The sequence below is a fragment of the Charadrius vociferus genome, unplaced genomic scaffold, assembly GCF_000708025.1.
Source record: "Charadrius vociferus isolate BGI_N301 unplaced genomic scaffold, ASM70802v2 scaffold385, whole genome shotgun sequence".
Classification (NCBI taxonomy): domain Eukaryota; kingdom Metazoa; phylum Chordata; class Aves; order Charadriiformes; family Charadriidae; genus Charadrius; species Charadrius vociferus.
Genome location: NW_009648925.1, coordinates 2,162,734 through 2,180,689, shown reverse-complemented (window position 1 = coordinate 2,180,689; position 17,956 = coordinate 2,162,734). Strand labels below are relative to the sequence as shown.

At 48.1% G+C, this 17,956-nt stretch overlaps 1 protein-coding gene across 1 annotated transcript in view; it reads right to left on the bottom strand.

Moving 5' to 3' along the window:
* Positions 1–10,937: 10,937 nt before the first annotated feature.
* SLC12A8 (solute carrier family 12, member 8) overlaps positions 10,938–17,956 on the bottom strand; it is a 50,907-nt gene continuing 43,888 nt past the window's right edge. Inside the window, exons 11-13 of the mRNA XM_009887267.1 lie at positions 15,999–16,116; positions 13,747–13,807; positions 10,938–11,103 (exon numbers count right to left, since the gene is read on the bottom strand). Coding sequence (XP_009885569.1) covers positions 10,938–11,103; positions 13,747–13,807; positions 15,999–16,116 — 345 coding nt within the window. The remainder of the gene's footprint in view (positions 11,104–13,746; positions 13,808–15,998; positions 16,117–17,956) is intronic.

The window sequence follows — 17,956 nt, the reverse complement described above, 5'->3', positions numbered from 1 at the left end:
ACCCCGCCGCGGCCACCCTCCCGCTCCTGCCCCCGCCCCCCCTTCCAGGTCCCGGCCCGGCCACCATTCCTCTCCAGGCACGGCCACCATCCCGCTCCCGGCACGGCCACCACCACCACCCCCCCTTCTCCCCCCCCAGGTCCCGGCACGGCCATCATCCTGCTCCGGGCACTGCCAACCCCCGCACGAAGGCGTTTGGCTCCCAAGGGCAGCCCTACCCTGCTCAATTTGCCAGGCCCTACGCGAGACCGAGGTAAGGGGGAGCCGGCCGAAACAACTCGACTGCCGGGGTCCCCCGCAGGGTTACGGGGACGTCAGCTCCGTTACGCTCCCGCGCTCGTGTTTGAGCTAAGGGGAAACAAAGCCATCGGTCGAGTCCAGTATCATGTCCCTGGCTGCCACCCCTACAGCTTTCTGAAGCAGATGAAAACCTGGCACGCTTGTGCCGTGCTCTGCACAACAGAAAAGTTTCTTTCCGGGTGAGTGTGGTGAGCGTTAGATAGCCCCAAATTGAATTCCCATCGAAATCAAGTCCTTGCCAAATAACTTCAAATCTTTTATTAGTTATAAAGCTAACCCGCTTGCTTTTACATGCCAGCAGCAGCGTTTGAGGCTGCAGCTTCTTGCGGTGGTGGATTTCCCAGGCTGGGCTGTACGGGAGGCAAAGGATTTCCCTTCATTGTTCTGAAATTCCCTTTCATAACTTCATGCTCCTGGTTCTGCGCAAGAGCACGCCACGGAGCAGCAGGTCGGGCTTTGCCGAGGCTGCTGGCATCCTGACGCGCCGGGTTTAGCATCACCGCTGAACTCTCCCTCCCTGGGGAACATAAACCTGTCCTGGGCAGCCTCTCCCCTCTGAGATGCTCCTGGGCCCTTCGCTTTTCCCTTGAGCTATTTCAGAATCAGGCTTCATTTCCATAAGCTGAGCAGAATGCGACCTTTCAGAGGGGGGTGACAAGTGACAATACACCACATCCAGATAGCTGCAGCCTCGGACAAAACCTGGATCTGGTCCACAGACCCCCACACTCCTCATTTCTCCCCTCACCAAGTGCAGAAGTCAATGACTGACCGACACAAAGTCTCCGAAAAGCCTCTTTCCAGCCAAAAGGTGGCACTGATGAGCCCACACCAGCACGTCAATGACCTTGGCTTTACCCAGACACAAGACTTGGTCTCCTCTGCTCCTACGCTTTTCCCTCAACGTGCCGGTGCTTTCTGCACCTTCCCCCACAGCTTTGCAATGAAGCACACTTGGAAATCTTCCCTCTGATGCTTGTATAAGCATAGATGAAAGCCCTGGAAGAGGCAGCTCTTTGAGGAACCCCTCTATCAACCCATTCTCTATTCTACTCCCTACAATTTTTGCATCATCATGCTTCAAATTTGCTTAAACTCAAGGAACGGGCCAACCTCACATCATTTTGGGAAGTATTACACGTTAGGAAATGAAGCACAAACGAATCACGACAACACTTCTACTTATACAGGTAAACATCCAAGTCATGACGACTGAGAACACCTGAGTACCCCAGAACCCACAGGCAGGTACCACCATTGTGCATGATCCACAGAGGACATCTTTAGGCTCCTTCAGCCTATGGCAATGTACTTATCCATTACAGAATCACAGAACGGTCAGGGTTGGAAGGGACCTCTGGAGATCATCTAGTCCAACCCCCCCCTGCCAGAGCAGGGTCACCTACAGCAGGTTGCACAGGATGGCATCCTGGCGGGTTTTGAATGTCTCCAGAGTGGGAGACTCCACAACCTCTCTGGGCAGCCTGTGCCAGGGCTCCACTACTCTCAAAGTAAAGAAGTTCCTTCTCATGTTAAGATGGAGCTTCCTATGTTCAAGTTTGTGCCCGTTACCCCTCGTCCTATCACTGGGCACCACTGAAAAAAGACTGTTCCGTTCTTTATGGCATAGGTTGTGTAAAAAAAGCTTCCTCATCGATAAGATGGAGAGGCCAGTACACAACTAAGTAACATGCCATCATGGGATTGAGTGAAGACCTGTGAAGTATTTTGATACTTTGGGATATGGCACAGGGAGCGTAAAGCAGCAGCTCAAATACTTGGGGATGTCTTTATACATCAAATGCAGGACTCTATGTTACTGATTCCTAAGATAATATTAGTAAAATTATAATTCTTCAGAAACTTTTGTTAGTCCCTGGAACGAAAGTCTTGCAAACAAGCAAATCTGACACTTTCCTACATCCTTTAACTATGCAACACAGGTGAGGCAGCAGGGGCAGAGGAACCTCTCTGAGGTCAGCGATACGCCATCAGAGCTGCATGGGGCAAATCAAAGCCAAACCCAGCCCTGACACGAAATGGATGCTCTTGCATCGGCTCATTCTCAAGCTTGAGGGTGATAACACTGAGCCTGGAGCTCTCATCCCTATCCGCCCACCTTTCCCAAGGGACTTTCCCAATGTCTAAGCCACATAGCAGCTCCCTGCTCTTACTGCATCCTCCCAAGCTGTAAATCCAAGCAGCAGGAAGCACGGTATCGAATGCTGTTCAAAAACAAGTCTCAATAAATTCTTCCTTCTGTTTTCCTCCACAGGCACATCGAGAGCCGTAGCAGAAGCAGGCAAACGTGAAACAACAAACAGTCCTGACAGAACGACAGGTGTCTGTATCGAGTGGCACCATCTCCCCGTGCCCCTGCCCCATTCCCTGTGCCACCCATAGCACGACCCACCGAGCTGTGAGCAGTGAAGACCTAGATTAACCCTCTCCGAGGGGCGGGCAGCTAACGCCCTCTCCCAAATTGCCGTTAAACCCACCCAAGCTGCTGTAACACTGCATTTCTGAACCAAACGGGGCATTTGTCACTGTCAGGGGGGCGACCACGAGGACCATACACCTGTACGCACCATCGGCACCAAGAAACGCCAGCCCGGTGCTGCCCTTGAACTGGCCGCATCCCCACACAGCTTAATACAGGTGGGAATTCCTCCCGGCTGGCTGGCGGGGCCCTGGGATGGCCCGTTGCAGCCTCCATCACACATGGCAGCTGTGAGGCTGCTGCCTTCTCCAGCCCCAGCTGGCGCAAAAGCCCCACAGTGTCGAACCCGTCTGTTCAAACCAGTATTTACCATGAGAAAATCATCTTTCTCTTCTCTCCATCACAGTTCCAGTCATGAGCAGCACATTATTCACAAGCACCTGGAAAGGAAACACCGATATTCAGGCAGTTTCAGACTCTCCAAATGCAATCCCTTCCCGCCCTCCCCCCCACCCCCGCAAGGTGCTTAATTTGCCAAGGTTTAGTGGCTGTAAATGTAAAGCTCCTGTGTTTTCCTGCCATGTTATTTTATTCCTACCTTCACTGCTTCGTAAGGAATATCCCTGCACCAAAGAAGTCAATTTATGACCAATATTTTTGAGCTGCAGCTCCAACAGCCACATGAAAACATGGGAAAAAAAAATCTTTTTTTTTTTTTTAAAGTGGATGTTTTTTTATCCATTGGGGCTGCAGAGGGTATTGTGTTGGGGATACCACCCCTGCCACCCATGTGCCCCATTAGACACCCTCCTGGGAGGCTGGGGAAGAAGCACTGGTGGCAGGAGGAGGATGCGCTGCAGCAGGACGAAGGTGGCTGTGCCGAGCGCGAGAGCTCAGCAAAGGCCAGCGGCACTTGGCTTTTCCTCACGTGGTCCTGGAGTTGTTTATCCCCGTGGCACAACTGCACGCTCCGCTGCTGCATCCTGCTAATAATCGTTACAGGGCAGCTCCGGGCTGAGGGCTGCTCCCCTCCCTCCTTCAGAGCACAAAACTAATAGGGGATTTAAATGCATGAAACCGTGCCCGAGGAGTTGGATGGACCAGGCAAACCCTGATGTAAAATAATGCCACCACATCCTCCTGAAAGAGGCTGTGACCTCAAACATCTTCCCAAATGCACTTAACGCTTCCATCTGAAAGCAACCAGCGCGTTGAATACACAAAGGAGCTAAAAACAAACAAACAAAAAACCAGCAACACAGGAAGCCTTAAAACATAACTGTATAAAACATGATTGATATCATACATTGATTAATTGAATCCCACCCACCACTGTGTGTTGGGGCAGGAAAAAACATAGTTTGTTTTTATTTCACCTTGATTTCCACTTTCCGGATTCAGGGGCTGGAGACACTTGACTGAATTTGCCCAGTTCTGCATATTTTCAGTCTGAAATCACCAACAGCCTCTCCGGGGTGTCTACAGAAGAGGCATCTCTGTAGCACTTCGTCAGGATTACACTGACCGGTCCCTTCTCTCCACTTCTATAGGAGCCTTTCACAGCCCCGGCCAATGTCATGAAACTCCTGCAGCTTCCTTGAAACTCAGCCCAGATCTGTCCAAAACTTGGATCAGGCTCATAAACCTCAGACAAGTTTTAAGCTGGTGATAAATTAAGGTACAAAGTGAATATTTTTTACTCCTGGAATTTGTTATTAAAAGTCCTGAGTTTCCGAAGTGGACAGATAGTTCCTAACTGAGTAATTAATTACCTTCCCCATCTCCTCTCGATGCTGTAAGCAATCCATTAATGGATCCCAATCATCCAAAAGGCACTTAGTACCTGACCATTTTTCTTGAAATTTTGGGGGTGGTGGTATTTTATTGATTTATTTTTACAAGAACTGCTTGCCTTGTACCTCCCTTGGAAGCTGCTTGTTCCAGATACATGACATTTGGAGGTCAGGATGGATGCAGGTCTTGTGATCTCTTCTCATCCCTCACAGAAAAATGCACAACAAATTAAAATGACATTCCATTTTGAATCCTGTCATGGAAATAAATCCCATATTTTCTGGGGAAAAACAACAACACCACCCCCACCCCAACCAGCCATTTAAATCTTGCTGGGAAGAAGCAATTCTAAATTTCTGATTTCTTTCTTTTAGGACCCTTTTCAGCCAGCTCTGGTTTGGAGATCGTAAAGAAAAAAACCCGGCCATTTTGGAGCTGAGCAAAACACTGCACAGCAGCTCCCTTTAAATCCAAAACCAAGCCCCTGCCAAAGTTTATGAGCAACATTTGGATCTGATAAAATTACAGGTGCACTCCTTGCCCACTGCGTTTCTAGGAGCGTTCCTGTGCTTCCATTCGCTCTCACATGAAGGGGGACAAATCCCAGGTATTGGGGGGTATGAAAATGCACGGAAATCACATGGAAAAAAGCCACAAGGAGCAGAAGGCAGAAAGGGAAGGAGGCTCTCTTGTGCCATAGGGGCTTTAAAGCTCTTTATTTCTAGACTGCAGTTTCCTCCTAGAGCCTCTGGTCCAGAGCTTTTAAGGCAGTTACCACTGAGGTCTCACCTCATCTCAGGTTTAAGTGATGCTATGCCAAATCTGGGTCTCGGCAACACACCACTGTGAAGTCAGGAATATAAGCAAGTCCTCATTTATATGAAGTTAACAAATTTATAGGTTGTCTACAAAATTTTCTCTCTTTTATCCCAGTAATTGCCTTTTCTAAAATTCACTGGGCAGGGGCAATAATTCAAGTAACCTCAGTTTCCCACTGACCTAAATGTTAACCCTAGGCTGGCTCCTGTGATTCAGCAAATCTCGTCCAACCTCGCAGGTTTAAGTATGAAGCTTCTTAAGAACCTCTGTTTCTCCAAACCAGAGGTGCGTGAGCAAGAGCATACCCACTCACAGGGCACGGAGAGCCCCTCATGCCTAAATTCAGCCACACGCAGAGGTATCATTTCATACTTTGTCATCATTCTTTGCCACTTCAAAACTGTGGTCATGACTATCTGCAATGAATAATTGACCATGGCAGGTGTGTGATTGGTTTTGGCCACCGTACACAACAAAGACCATCCAAAGAAACTCAAAGCTGATCAAGAGAGGAAGGGAAAGGGGGAAGGTCCAAGGGCAGGAAAAATAAAAATAAAAAGATGGATTTGAGCTAAGCTATGGATTTAAGGAGCTTGGTTCTCCCTGTGCAGAATCCTAATGGGACACACAAGCAGGTCCAGAGGGATTATGAGAATTTATGCCAACTAAGGAGCAGTCTCTTAATGCCAATATCACAATAAAACTTCACTTTTCTCCTGCCCATTCTTAGTCTTGACTATTTGTGCTGCAAGTTTTTTGAGGCAGAAGACTCTGATTTCTGGACCCATTTAGTGCTGTGGGATCACAAACGCAGCATGAGCTTCCAGGCAATACTGCAAGGCAAGTAATCAAATATTTATTCTCCAGTGTCTTCTGTGCCTGTGTGCTCTGCAAAGGAAGCTGTCAAAACTAGACCCACCAATTTACAGTTGGAGTCTTCAAAAAGAAACAAACCCAGAGCTTTTACATCCACGTCTCTCTTGAAAGCAAATGTTTTCACACCCTGACCCATTGCAAAACATTCTCATTTCTTACATAATAATAATTTAAAAAAAAAAAAATCAAATTTCCAACTGAAAGGAAAATAATTACAGATGCTAAAAAAGCTTCCGTGACTTAGAAGATATGAAGGCCTTGTCTTAATGACATTAACCAAGCTGCAACCTGTATGGGACGCATGATGCTCAGAGTTGGGTCCCAAACCCACCTTCAGGGAACCTAAACCTTTATGAAAGCCGCAGCATCTGGAGTCACAGCCTGGCTCCTGGTGGGGGTGAAAGCAGCACATTCCCACCCACAGCGACAATCCCCACCCGCATTTCTTCCTATTAACCACTAAATGTGAAGCTGATTAATTCCTACCCCTCATGTCACCTGTTTTTTTTAGAGTGCTACAAAAGCTACAGACATTTTTGACAAGATGCCCTGACCTTTGGCAATGCAACTGCTCACTCGTTCTCACTGGAAAAGCCTCCATGATGGGCAAAGCCCTGCATATGCGTATGGCCTGACCTCATCGGGCCTCCAACGTCACCCAGTCTGTGGCTTATCGGTGCTAAAACACGGCTTCCCTCCACTCTTACCGTTAACTGCACCAAAGCTAACGCTCCGGAAAAGATCAACACATCCCTTTTCAAGCATCAAACAGGAAAGTTGCTCTACTCTTAACCTGTAATGCAGCAAGGAAACCAGCTGTAATGGCAGCAAGGAAACCAGCCCTATGCAACACGTTCCTCCCTTGCATGTACGAGGGAAGGAAAGGACCAAGTGCCCATACTCACTGGGTGGCGGAGGGAGCTGGCTCCCGCTGTGATGGTGGTTCCAGAGGTGGACATGGAAAAGCTCCTCCAGCAGCAGCACATGAAGCCCAAAGACCAGGAAGCCCCAGCGCGATGTGTTCTGCAGAGCACCTCCTCCACTGCGAGGTCCCGATTGCAGCTATTGCCATCCGGCGCTGATGCCAGCCCTGCCGCTGCCTTTTTCCAGAAATACTGAGACACGACCCATCCCTCCACCCCAGAGCCCTCCGGATGAGCTCTCACCAGGCCCCAGCACAGCGTGGTGCTTTGCTCTGGCAGCTGGCCGAGGCTTCACCGGTGGGTGAATACAACCGAAACCGTTCCAAAAGTTATTCGGATGCAAAGGGCTGCTAGAGCCAAAGGGGCAGGACGACGGTGGCTGGGGAAAGGGGACAGCTGCTGCAGACTCAGTTGTCTGAAAGCAAACTGTGGGCCACCTTCCCAGTACTGCTAGCCTGGGGGAGAAGCTGGTTGTATTTCTGGCCCACCACATCCCAGTTTCAGGGACGAGCAGGGACTGTGGTGTCAGAGAGGCAAATCATAGAATCGTAGAATTGCTGAGGTTGGAAGGGACCTTTAAGATCATCAAGTCCAACCATCAACCTACCCTGACAAAACCACCTCTAAACCATGTCCCTAAGTACCACATCTACCCTTTTTTTAAACACCTCCAGGGATGGCAAATCCATCACCTCCCCGGGCAGCCTATTCCAATGTTTAATAACCCTTTCAGTGAAAAAATGTTTCCTAATATCCAATCTAAACCTTGTCTGACATAACTTGAATCCATTTCCTCTCATCCTATCACTTGTCACCAGGGAGAAGAGGTCAGCCCTCACCTCTCTACAACCTCCTTCCAGGTAGTTGTAGAGGGTGATAAGGTCTCTCCTCAGCCTCCTCTTCTCCAGGCTAAACAACCCCAGTTCCCTCAGTCGTTCCTTATAAGACTTGTGCTCCAGACCCCTCACCAGCTTTGTAGCCCTTCTGTGGACACGCTCCAACACCTCAGTGTCCTTCTTGTAGTGAGGGGCCCAAAACTGAACACAATACTTGAGGTGGGGCCTCAACAGTACCAAGAACAGGGGGATGATCACTTCCCTAGTCCTGCTCACCACACTATTCCTGATGCAGGCCAGGATGCCGTTGGCCTTCTTGGCCACCTGGGCACACTGCCGGCTCATATTCAGCTGGCTGTCCACCAACTCCCCCAGGTCCTTTTCTGCCGGGCAGCTTTCCAGCCACTCCGCCCCAATCCTGTAGCGCTGCATAGGGTTGTTGTGGCCCAAGTGCAGGACCCAGCACTTGACCTTGTTGAACCTCATACCATTGGCCTCGACCCATTGGTCCAGCCTGTCCAGATCCCTCTGCAAAGCCATCCTACCCTCAAGCAGATCAACACGCCCACCTAGCTTAGTGTCATCTGCGAACTTACTGAGGGTGCATTCAATCCCCTCATCCAGATCATTGATAAAGATATTAAAGAGAACTGGCCCCAGCACTGAGCCCTGGGGGACACCACTTGTGACCGGACACCAGCTGGACTTAACTCCATTTACCACCACTCTCTGAGCACGGCCATCCAGCCAATTTTGTACCCAGATACTCCCCACTACCAAGTCATCTGGCTTCACTCAGCGCAGCTGCCCAGTGAGGTACATGGCCAAGGGACCTTCCCCATCCTCCCTTTCTGGATCTCCTGAGTGCTACCTCATTTTAAGAAGGGAACTAACTGTTTAGGACCTAACAAATAAATTAACCCAGGAATTTCTGCCCATTAATCACTTCATGCCATGATCCGGGGTTTTCTTTTGTTCAAGCTACAGAGAAACATGGACCTGGGCAATGCCCGTCTCGGGAGGGAAGGCACCCCACAATATTTTGATGCAACGGGACTTTATGAAATACAAGATTGTACAGCAATGGCATTATGGTTGGGTATCAAACTGTAACAGGGGATAACACAGCACCATGCAGCTTGCCAGGGGTGGGTCAGCACCAAGGAGTATTTGACGTTTGCACAACAGCAGTTGCTGCCAAGATCAAGGATGTTACGAGCACACGAAGGGCTCTGTGGAGCTGCTGGTCCCAGGGAACCCAAGGGAAGCTTCGGCATGGAGCCATATCCCCACAACAGATCCAGACTCTTTGGAAACCAAAGGCAAAAGGCAATGGAAGGAAGGAACACTGGAAGGAGCACTTCCAACACAGAACAACTGACTTGAGGTGTCGCAGAGCTGCCCACACAAGCATAACTTCCCTTTTGCCTCAACTGAGATAATTTAGGTTAAAAACACTTAGTAAAAGACCTGTGACCTCAGAAAATTTATACGCTTTCTGCAGTTTGCCGGTATTGCTCTCTTCATGTCAGTAGAAAGCCTCCTTTGCTTCCCCCTGGTAGAAAACTGGAAGAGCCAAAGCTGCAGCTGGTCAGACCATGAGATGGGACAGGGAGTCCCCCCACAGTTGGTAACGCCAGAGCACTGGGCACTGGCAAGTGGAACGGTGCTCAAAGGCATCAAGCACGCCCGCACAAGCACGGAGAGGAGTTCCTGGTGTCTCAAGATTTTATTGCATAGAAGGAGAAATAAATAATCTACAGGCTAAAAACACTCAGAGATGAAAGGAAGTGAAAGGCAGTGATTTCTCCCTCCTTTTAGCATCAGAACAGCTTGTGCTGCTGGGGCTTGCCTCAAACCAGAGCCCTCCCTCGCACCTCCCCGGCTCTTTGCCAGGACCGCTGCCTGCAGGCAAGACAGCGCTCAGTAGAGGGGTTCTTCCCTGGGGAGCAGAAGTGATGGTGACAGGGGTCAAGGCTTCACCCCATCCCACAGCCACTGCCCAAACAACCCTGAGGTCTGCATGGGAAATCCTGCAGCATCCCTCACTGAACCTCCCGCATCCCAAATCATGGCTGTAGGAGAAACAGCTCCTTGTGGGAGCTCACTATGGGACAGGCTTTAAGCAAAATTAGCAAAAATGAGGCTAAACGTATTTTGTTAAGGCACTTCTGAATCGTCTGTCCCTTCAGCCAGGAGGTGCTCTATTTGGACCCAGCTATGTTGTCAGGTCCCAGGAGTCATGTCAGAAAGGATACGGGAAATCACTATGAACAGCTTCTAAGACATCATTTCACAGTTTTACAGTAGAGGTCATTATACCGCATTACTGCATTTAAATGTGCGATTCCAGTTGTGATTATATTTCATAATCTTCTTGCACTTGCCACTGATTCTGGCCTATTGTCTAATGCCTTAAAGTAATTTCTAAGACCTTGGAAATTGAAATGCTGAGGTAGAAAATTACTGTATTACAAGCAGGCAAATTCATGCCGAGAGGAGAAGTGAATTGACCTGGAAGGTCGCATCCATCTGTGGCACAGCTGGGAGCGGGGCTCTGGCTCCCGCTGTCGAGCAGGCACTGCTCGAGGCACAAAGCATCCCTAGTCACCCAGAGGACGTTTGAAATGGGGTGTTGTAAGCTTTTACAGCGGTGATGGTCTTTAGATCTCAATAGCGCTTACAATTGAATTCTTTAAAAAGGAGTATACTGTCTTCAGTAACTCATCACTTCCCTGGACGGGCCCTTTCATTTGCATTTTTTCCCCCATTTTGGGTAAGATTTGAAACCCAGCAATATTGTAGTTTGCATAAACAAACAAGCCTCGAATATATAAATAACTATTCACATCCTTTTCATATATATTCAAGTATTTCACAAGGCACCATGGCAGCCATTAGCACTTCTAAATACTTTTTGAAGCGACAGCTTGATTTTTTTGGTGTCCTTTACTGGAATTGATTCCCAAACTCCTCTCGGCTGATAAGCGAGGACTGGTGATAGCGGTCCCGTGAGGCAAAGTCTGCGTTCTCCTCAGTGAGCTGTGTGGTCTCCATGCCAACTGTTGCAAAGGACGGTGTCACCACGATCTGCTCCTTGGGAGATGGCCTTCTCCTGCAAACAGAGAAGCAGAGGCACCTGTATCACCCCTCGTTTGCCATCCATTAGCGGCTGCGCACACAAAATCAGCTGAACTGCTGCTGTGAAGAGCTAAATCCTTCTTGTCACCCTTGGGAGGCACAGTGCTAATCTGAAAATATTTTCCAGCAAACACTGGAAAATATGCATTTTCTTAACAAATAAGTTTCTCCTTTGGATGTTGGCTATGGCAAACACTTTCCACACTGTGCAGGAAAAGAAGGAGCTTGAACCATTTCTAGCAAAAAAAATTCTTTCTTATGGTTTCCTAAGCTTTAGTGTACATTTCAATTATTTCTGTAACTCTTTTAAATGGAAGAGAAGTTCCTGCAATGCCTTTACTGCAGAGGCTGATATTAAGAAAACCTGACTGCACGTCTGCAAATCAAAACAGCAGGAGCTTATAGCACCGACTTGGACCTCATTTGGCACCAAAGAGCCTTAGAGGTGTCAAGGATCTTTGGTTGCCTCCAGCTCTCTTGCACTCTAATGGGACAACTTCTTTCCCTCCAGTTCGTTAAAATGTCTTGCCCGGATCTCAAGAAAACAAAGCTTAGGAAAAAAACCATCAAATGACTTCAGTGCAATTTCTCACAGTGTGGCAAAGGTGGCCTTCAAAATTACCCCCCCAACTCCCCAGCAGAGCTGAAATTGTCTTTGTGCCAGCACGAGCAGGAGCCCCGGTACTAGCATAAGGCCACCAGGTTGGCTGGCAGACGCAGAGATTGCACTCTTTGAGAAGAGAGAAACAGGATGAGTCTCTGCCTTGGGCAGTCCCCAGCTCCCCACTCAGCCCTCCTCGGCACGGTCTTTGCTCATCGATTGCACTGATCGAAGCGCTAAGGATGGGGCCAGTCTGGTAACCCACAGGACAAAATGCCCCCGTGTCAATAGCACCTCTACCCATGAGAAGCGGAGCTGCCTCTCCGGGAGCTACAGCTTCTCCTTTCCACACATGGTGACTCTCCGTGAAGCCTCACATCTCAACCAGCCTCCCATGGGGAACCTCTGACAATGGGTGGGAGACAGGGCTGAGACGCACCGAGGGACAACCGGGAGGAAAATCCTGCTCTATCATCATAGCTGCACCGAGCTCAAATGACCTGCCACAGATCCGCCCGGACACTGAGGTGGAACCAGACAGACAAGTGCCTCAGATACGAAGCACTGGGGTCTGATTCACTGTGCCATGAGTAATTCTGGTAGCGCTTCAGCATGGCCTGTGCACCCTGTTCCCATCCTCACCCTCTCACGCCGGGCTTGCGCTCATGTCACCAGTCCAGCCGATGTTGTGAAAAGGGTGGGGGACAACCCCTTAACTCCAAACAAGATATGCAGAAAACATAGTGCACACCTTCTACACCCACTCAACTCCTCCTCTTCTGGGTGGTCTGTCTAACCTGGGCTCTAATCTCCTAACACTTTGGCAAGCACGCAGCTTTACACAACTGCCATGAGAGGCAGCAGTAGCTGTGTGAACAACGCTATTCTTGGCAAGAGGTTTGCAGGACAGGTTGGTCTTCAGGGACCCAGTCCCATCCCTGCAGACACCTGCTGGTCTGGTGGAGACAGGGATGGATATGATGCAGTAGAACTGACTTGTCTGTTCTCGGCCACGCCACAGTCCCGCCGTGGGGACCTAAGAGAGGACCCATCACCCCCAGCTTCTCTCCCAAGCCACCTCTGCTACCAAAGACATGTGGCCATGTTATAGGGACTGGAGGCAGAGGCAGGAGCTGGCAAGACAGGCACAGATGTGTGCCAATGCTCTTAAATGCCTGGACTTTCACTTATTTTAAAGGAGCCACCAAATTTGCCCACATAATGCACGGCAGCTCGTGTTGTGCAGTCCTGACTACAGTGTTCACACACCACAACAAAAAGCAATCCAACAGATTGAGAACCTCAAAATCCCACTGTACTGTACAGCGGCAGAGATGGTCTCTACCCTCTGTGGGAAACCCAAAAGTGATGGAATTAATAATTAATAGGATCAAAATGGATTAACAAAACTAGTTAATAACCAACCAAACAAAACCCTTAAGGTCTTCTAGGAAGGAAAACCCCCAGACATTGCTACTACAGTCCCACGTAAACTCAATACTGAATGGTTCTTTCACTGAGGACCTTGTTTATTGTATTTGCCCTGGAGTTATTGTGGCTTCCCCCCAAATTTCCTCTCTCAAACTCAAGCACAGCTGCCAGGTGTGCCTGATCCACCACTACCACAGTAATTCCCATTCAATGGATGGTGGGTGAAAGAGATGGAGTCTCCAGTTCCTCATCTCCTACCAGATATTTCAGTTCAACCTGAACCACCAAGGTTGAGCACAGACCTTTGGGGTAAGATAAAGCTTCAGGTACTGAGATATGGTTATCAGCTGATGCGTCCACGCATAAGGCAGAGGACACTCCAGCTCTCACACTTACATGGCCAGCCATACACCAGGCTAACGGGAGCAAGCGGTTATTTTTACCATTAAGAATAACTCTGAGTATGCAAGAAGGGACTGCTTAAGGTAATAAGCAAGTCAGCTCTGCCACCCCTCACGGTGCACCTTAGTGGGTCACAGGAACCACGAGCATCGCCTCGGCCACTGCCAAGTGATTGGTACCAACCTGCACGAGGTGATCAAAACCGACTTAATCCAGCCCAAGAAACTGAAATTTGCTGCTGCTCCTACAGAGAAAAGGCACGAGAAGTCAGTACGCTGCTAATTCTCTCATAATAGCATTACACCGTTGAACTTTTGCATAAAACCTCAAACCAGCATGCTTGTTATTAGCCTTCAGCACACAAAGATTTTGTGACGGTAAGAACACTCCTGCAGTCTTCCCACACACTGCAGCTTTTAAACGATTGTCAAGAAACTCAACCCAAATTTCCCACGGAGAACAGCTATCCTTTCCCAGACTGATAGCTTGTGAAAACCCCAGTAAAGCCATGAGCAAAGCACAGACACCCACAGCTGTACCTTTTCCTCCCTGGACTGCAGAGCTCATTCCCACTGTAGGGATGGGGAGACAGGAGGAGATGTTCAACCAACCTCAACCAGGGTGGCTGTGGTCTCACTATTCATTCTCTCCTGTCTCACCCCACGGAGAGCTGACTTAGCTTATTACACCAACGCTAAATTTTTTCTGATTTCTCTGTAGAGTTAGTTTCCTGCACTGGGTAACTGCAGGGGCTGGGAAGTACCAGAACCGGCAGCAAAAGCGGCAGGAGAAGTTTGTGATGAGGGACAGGGAGGAGAACAGAGACCTAGCAGCACCTGCTGGGTTTGGCATAGCCTGTTGGGAAGGAAGAGAGAAGAGCAGGTACATGTTGTAATCCCAGAACGTTTCTGCTCCCAAGGTCTTCATCTAGTCCTTAATCCAGAGCATCTCTCAGGCCAGTGTCTCCTAACCTCTCTAGACAGAAGGGTCATTTAGTCTTTTGGAGAACAAACTCGTGGCTCATCGGATGCCATGTGAACACAAAATAATGTTCCCTCACAGCCAAATAACTTTCATTGTTCGTTTCTAACTTTTTCTTTGCCGTGCTTTGCTTTACTGTATGCATGGGAATAAATATCCAAAAGAAACCATGAAGAAAAAAGTGTAATCATGCTGCAATTTCTCAGAAAACTTTCCCAAATCCTCTACACACTGACTGCGAAATTCTTTTTAAAGTCATTTTTGGTAAATATTTTAAAAGCAGATAATACAGATATAATATAGCAAATATACAAAGGGAAAGAAAACTCTGAAGCCCGAAAACATTGTGTTTTCTTTAATATATGGGGGCTGTAAAAAACTTGGTTAAAATTTCTATATATTTCAAAAGACACAAATTAGCAAATACTATCCACAACCTCAGCTCTTTTCTACTATCCCATGCAGATAAATAGAAAAGAAGTCAGTTAGTGTAGAAAAAGGAGCGCTGCTGAGCCATGTTGTGATGGTTATTGAGTGACAACTATATTTTGGTTTCTCATTGTCTGGGTTACTGAAACCTAGTACTGACCTAACTACTTTCTAATCACCTTTCATCTAAATAAACACAAGTCACCACTTCTGCGTTGCTTAGAAGACATGTGAACTGAGGTTCTTTTGACTGCTCTCGTCTTGGGCAAAAAATTGCACATCCACGTGTGCAGGTACTTATGCACGTATGCACTTACATATGTATGCATGCACAAGTACATGAGTATGTGCACACTGGACCACCTTCTCCCTTCAGAGACACAGACCCCTCCTGCAGCCGTGCCAGGGAGCTGTAGGCTCTCATGAGCTGCCTTCTGAATGTGCTTCACTGTTTAATTTTGAACTTGTTTAAGCCGATCACATGCGCAGACCTTTCTAATGCCCTCTGCCTAAGAGTATTTTCCCAGATTATGTTCCCAACATATTCAACCTGTTTAGTTCTGGAATCAAAAGGCTCCCTTGTTTTGCAGTTATGAATGCTGAGATTTAATGAGATACTCATCGTAATTCCCATTTTCATTAAAGTTTTCTCAGGTGGGTTTAGACTGATTAATTAAGTTTATTAAAACGTATTTACGGCAGAATTTTCTCATTGCTGAGATACATTTACAATCTGCCATCCCTGTTAAGTCTTAGTATCTGTTTTTGCCATTTAAAGTAGAATATATTAAAGCAATAAACACAATGTTCCAACTATCAGACTCATGCTAGTTGCAGTTAGAATCCAATATAAAATTAAAGAGCGAGAGAGAAAATGTATTAAAACTAGCAATGAAACAAAACCTCATCATTCACTGTGTCACCTGCATATTAAACACGAGGGTCTTGATTCCTAAGTAAGTTAAATTTAAGCTTAATGAATTTTTAAGCAGATTTAATAATACAGAAAAAAAAAAAATACTGACCAAGGGGGAGTCCTGGGCTCACTTGGCCGATGTAGAAATACAGAATAACCGCTGCGCCCAGGCTGACAAGGGTGTAGATCCACTGAATGACAAACATTATGATGAGGGACACGATCGCCTGTTGGAAAGACACGGTTTGGGGTTACCTCAGAGTCCGTAAGATAACACGTTGATGACAATCTGACGGTCCTTTTCCTGCAAAGCCCAGCGGCTCCGTTGGGCTCCTGCACTGGCCCTGCGGAAGAGCTGGCAGCGCAGTGCCCAGCAAGGACTGCTCACCTTCAGACACAGCCTGACACCCGCTCAGCCATTTGTTCCTCAGCCTTGCAAGATGAGCAATTGCAACTCTAACGAAAATCTTTTTTTTTTCTTTTTTTTTTTTGCCAGAAATGCTGCATCTTGGTTTAAAATGGATGCAAAACCAGTGCTTTGATGGCATCTCCGCACCTCCATCTTTCTCAGGGTCTTCTTAGGAGCGTTGTGTAAGAGATGCGCACAGTCAGGACCCGGGATGCAGCCACTTGGCTTTATCCTGATGAGCGTTTGCTTTTAGGTGTCTCCCTCCTAACGATGTCCCGGAATGGGGACAAAACAGAGGCTCTCCTGGCCCAAGACCTGCTGCACAGTCGGGGTCCTGCCTGTGGGAGAAGTGATGCCAGCTGCAACCACATGGGTGGATGGCTGAGGCTGGTGGTGCAGCAGGACCCCTGGGGAGCCACATCACCTCCCGCCTGCAAAACACTCCGTGGTGCATGGCTTTTGGCCACACATAGAGCAGTTCCATACAGCATTATCTGAAAAGATTTGGATACGGCATGGCTGAGGTTTCTCAGTAATTAGGTTCCCATGTTATAGGGAGCCTCGTTTGGTCTCATCATTAAAAGAGGGACAGCACAGGTTTACAGCATCACCTTCAGCAGCATGGAGGTGGCTTTCAGTGAGCTACCTTCAGTCCTAGAGCCAGCGTGGACCTCAGGTCTCTGCCTGGGCTACTCCAAGAGGAGTATCCAGAGGCTCACCAGCTTGAGAGGTAAATTTGGCTCAAGGGGCACATGAATGGCGTCAGGAGTAGCATCTTCATGGATCAGGTTAGGAACAGCAAGGGGCAACATGCAAATAAAGAGCTAAATGAGTCCAGACTGATATGATGGGTGAAGCTGGGAGAGGGCAGAGGGGAAAGGAGTCAGGATGAATAAATGCATCTGATTTTTGCCTCTGTGATTTTAAGTTGCATTGTTGATCCCTTCCCAGCTCTGCTGCAACCTCCTCCCAAGTCTGACTATTGACAGGAAACCAAATCTGCTTTAACGAACACGTCAGTCACCTCTGTAAGCAAATTCCCCCACGAAGGCAGAGAGCTGACTGCTTCGCGATGACATGTGCTTGGGAGCCACATTAGTTACCAAGCCCGGAGACAGCATCAACGCGCAACCTCCTAAAGATGTCATCGCTGGAGAGGAGCCTCCAGCATCCATCCCACCCCTGGCACCACAATCCAGTGGGACTCCTTGCCAGGGGCTGGCTGCCGGCAGCAGCAGCAGGGAATTTGAAAAGTAGGTGTCAAACTCCATCCACGGATTAAACTAAAAGGGTTCGGTGTGTTGTTTGAGTGGGTTTGTTACATTTTACACACAGCTATGAAATCCCCGTCCATGCAGCAAGGCCATATGTTTCATTCATTATGCATATCTGACCCTTTCCCTGTCATCTGCCCGTTAATCCATCTTCCCAAGATGAATTTAAATGTCTTAAACTCTTCAGTGGCTTGAGACAGAAGCTATTTAAAAGTTATTTATTCTTTAAAGTAACGTGCTGGTGGAATGCTCTGCTTTCCTCTCTCAAAAGGTTGAATTTCACAACCGGTCTGCTGGTATCAGGAGGTCAGAACTAACAAAACCCCACCCCGGGCTTGCAGAAACCATCTCATAAATAAAAGCAACACAGCTTTGAAGCTGATG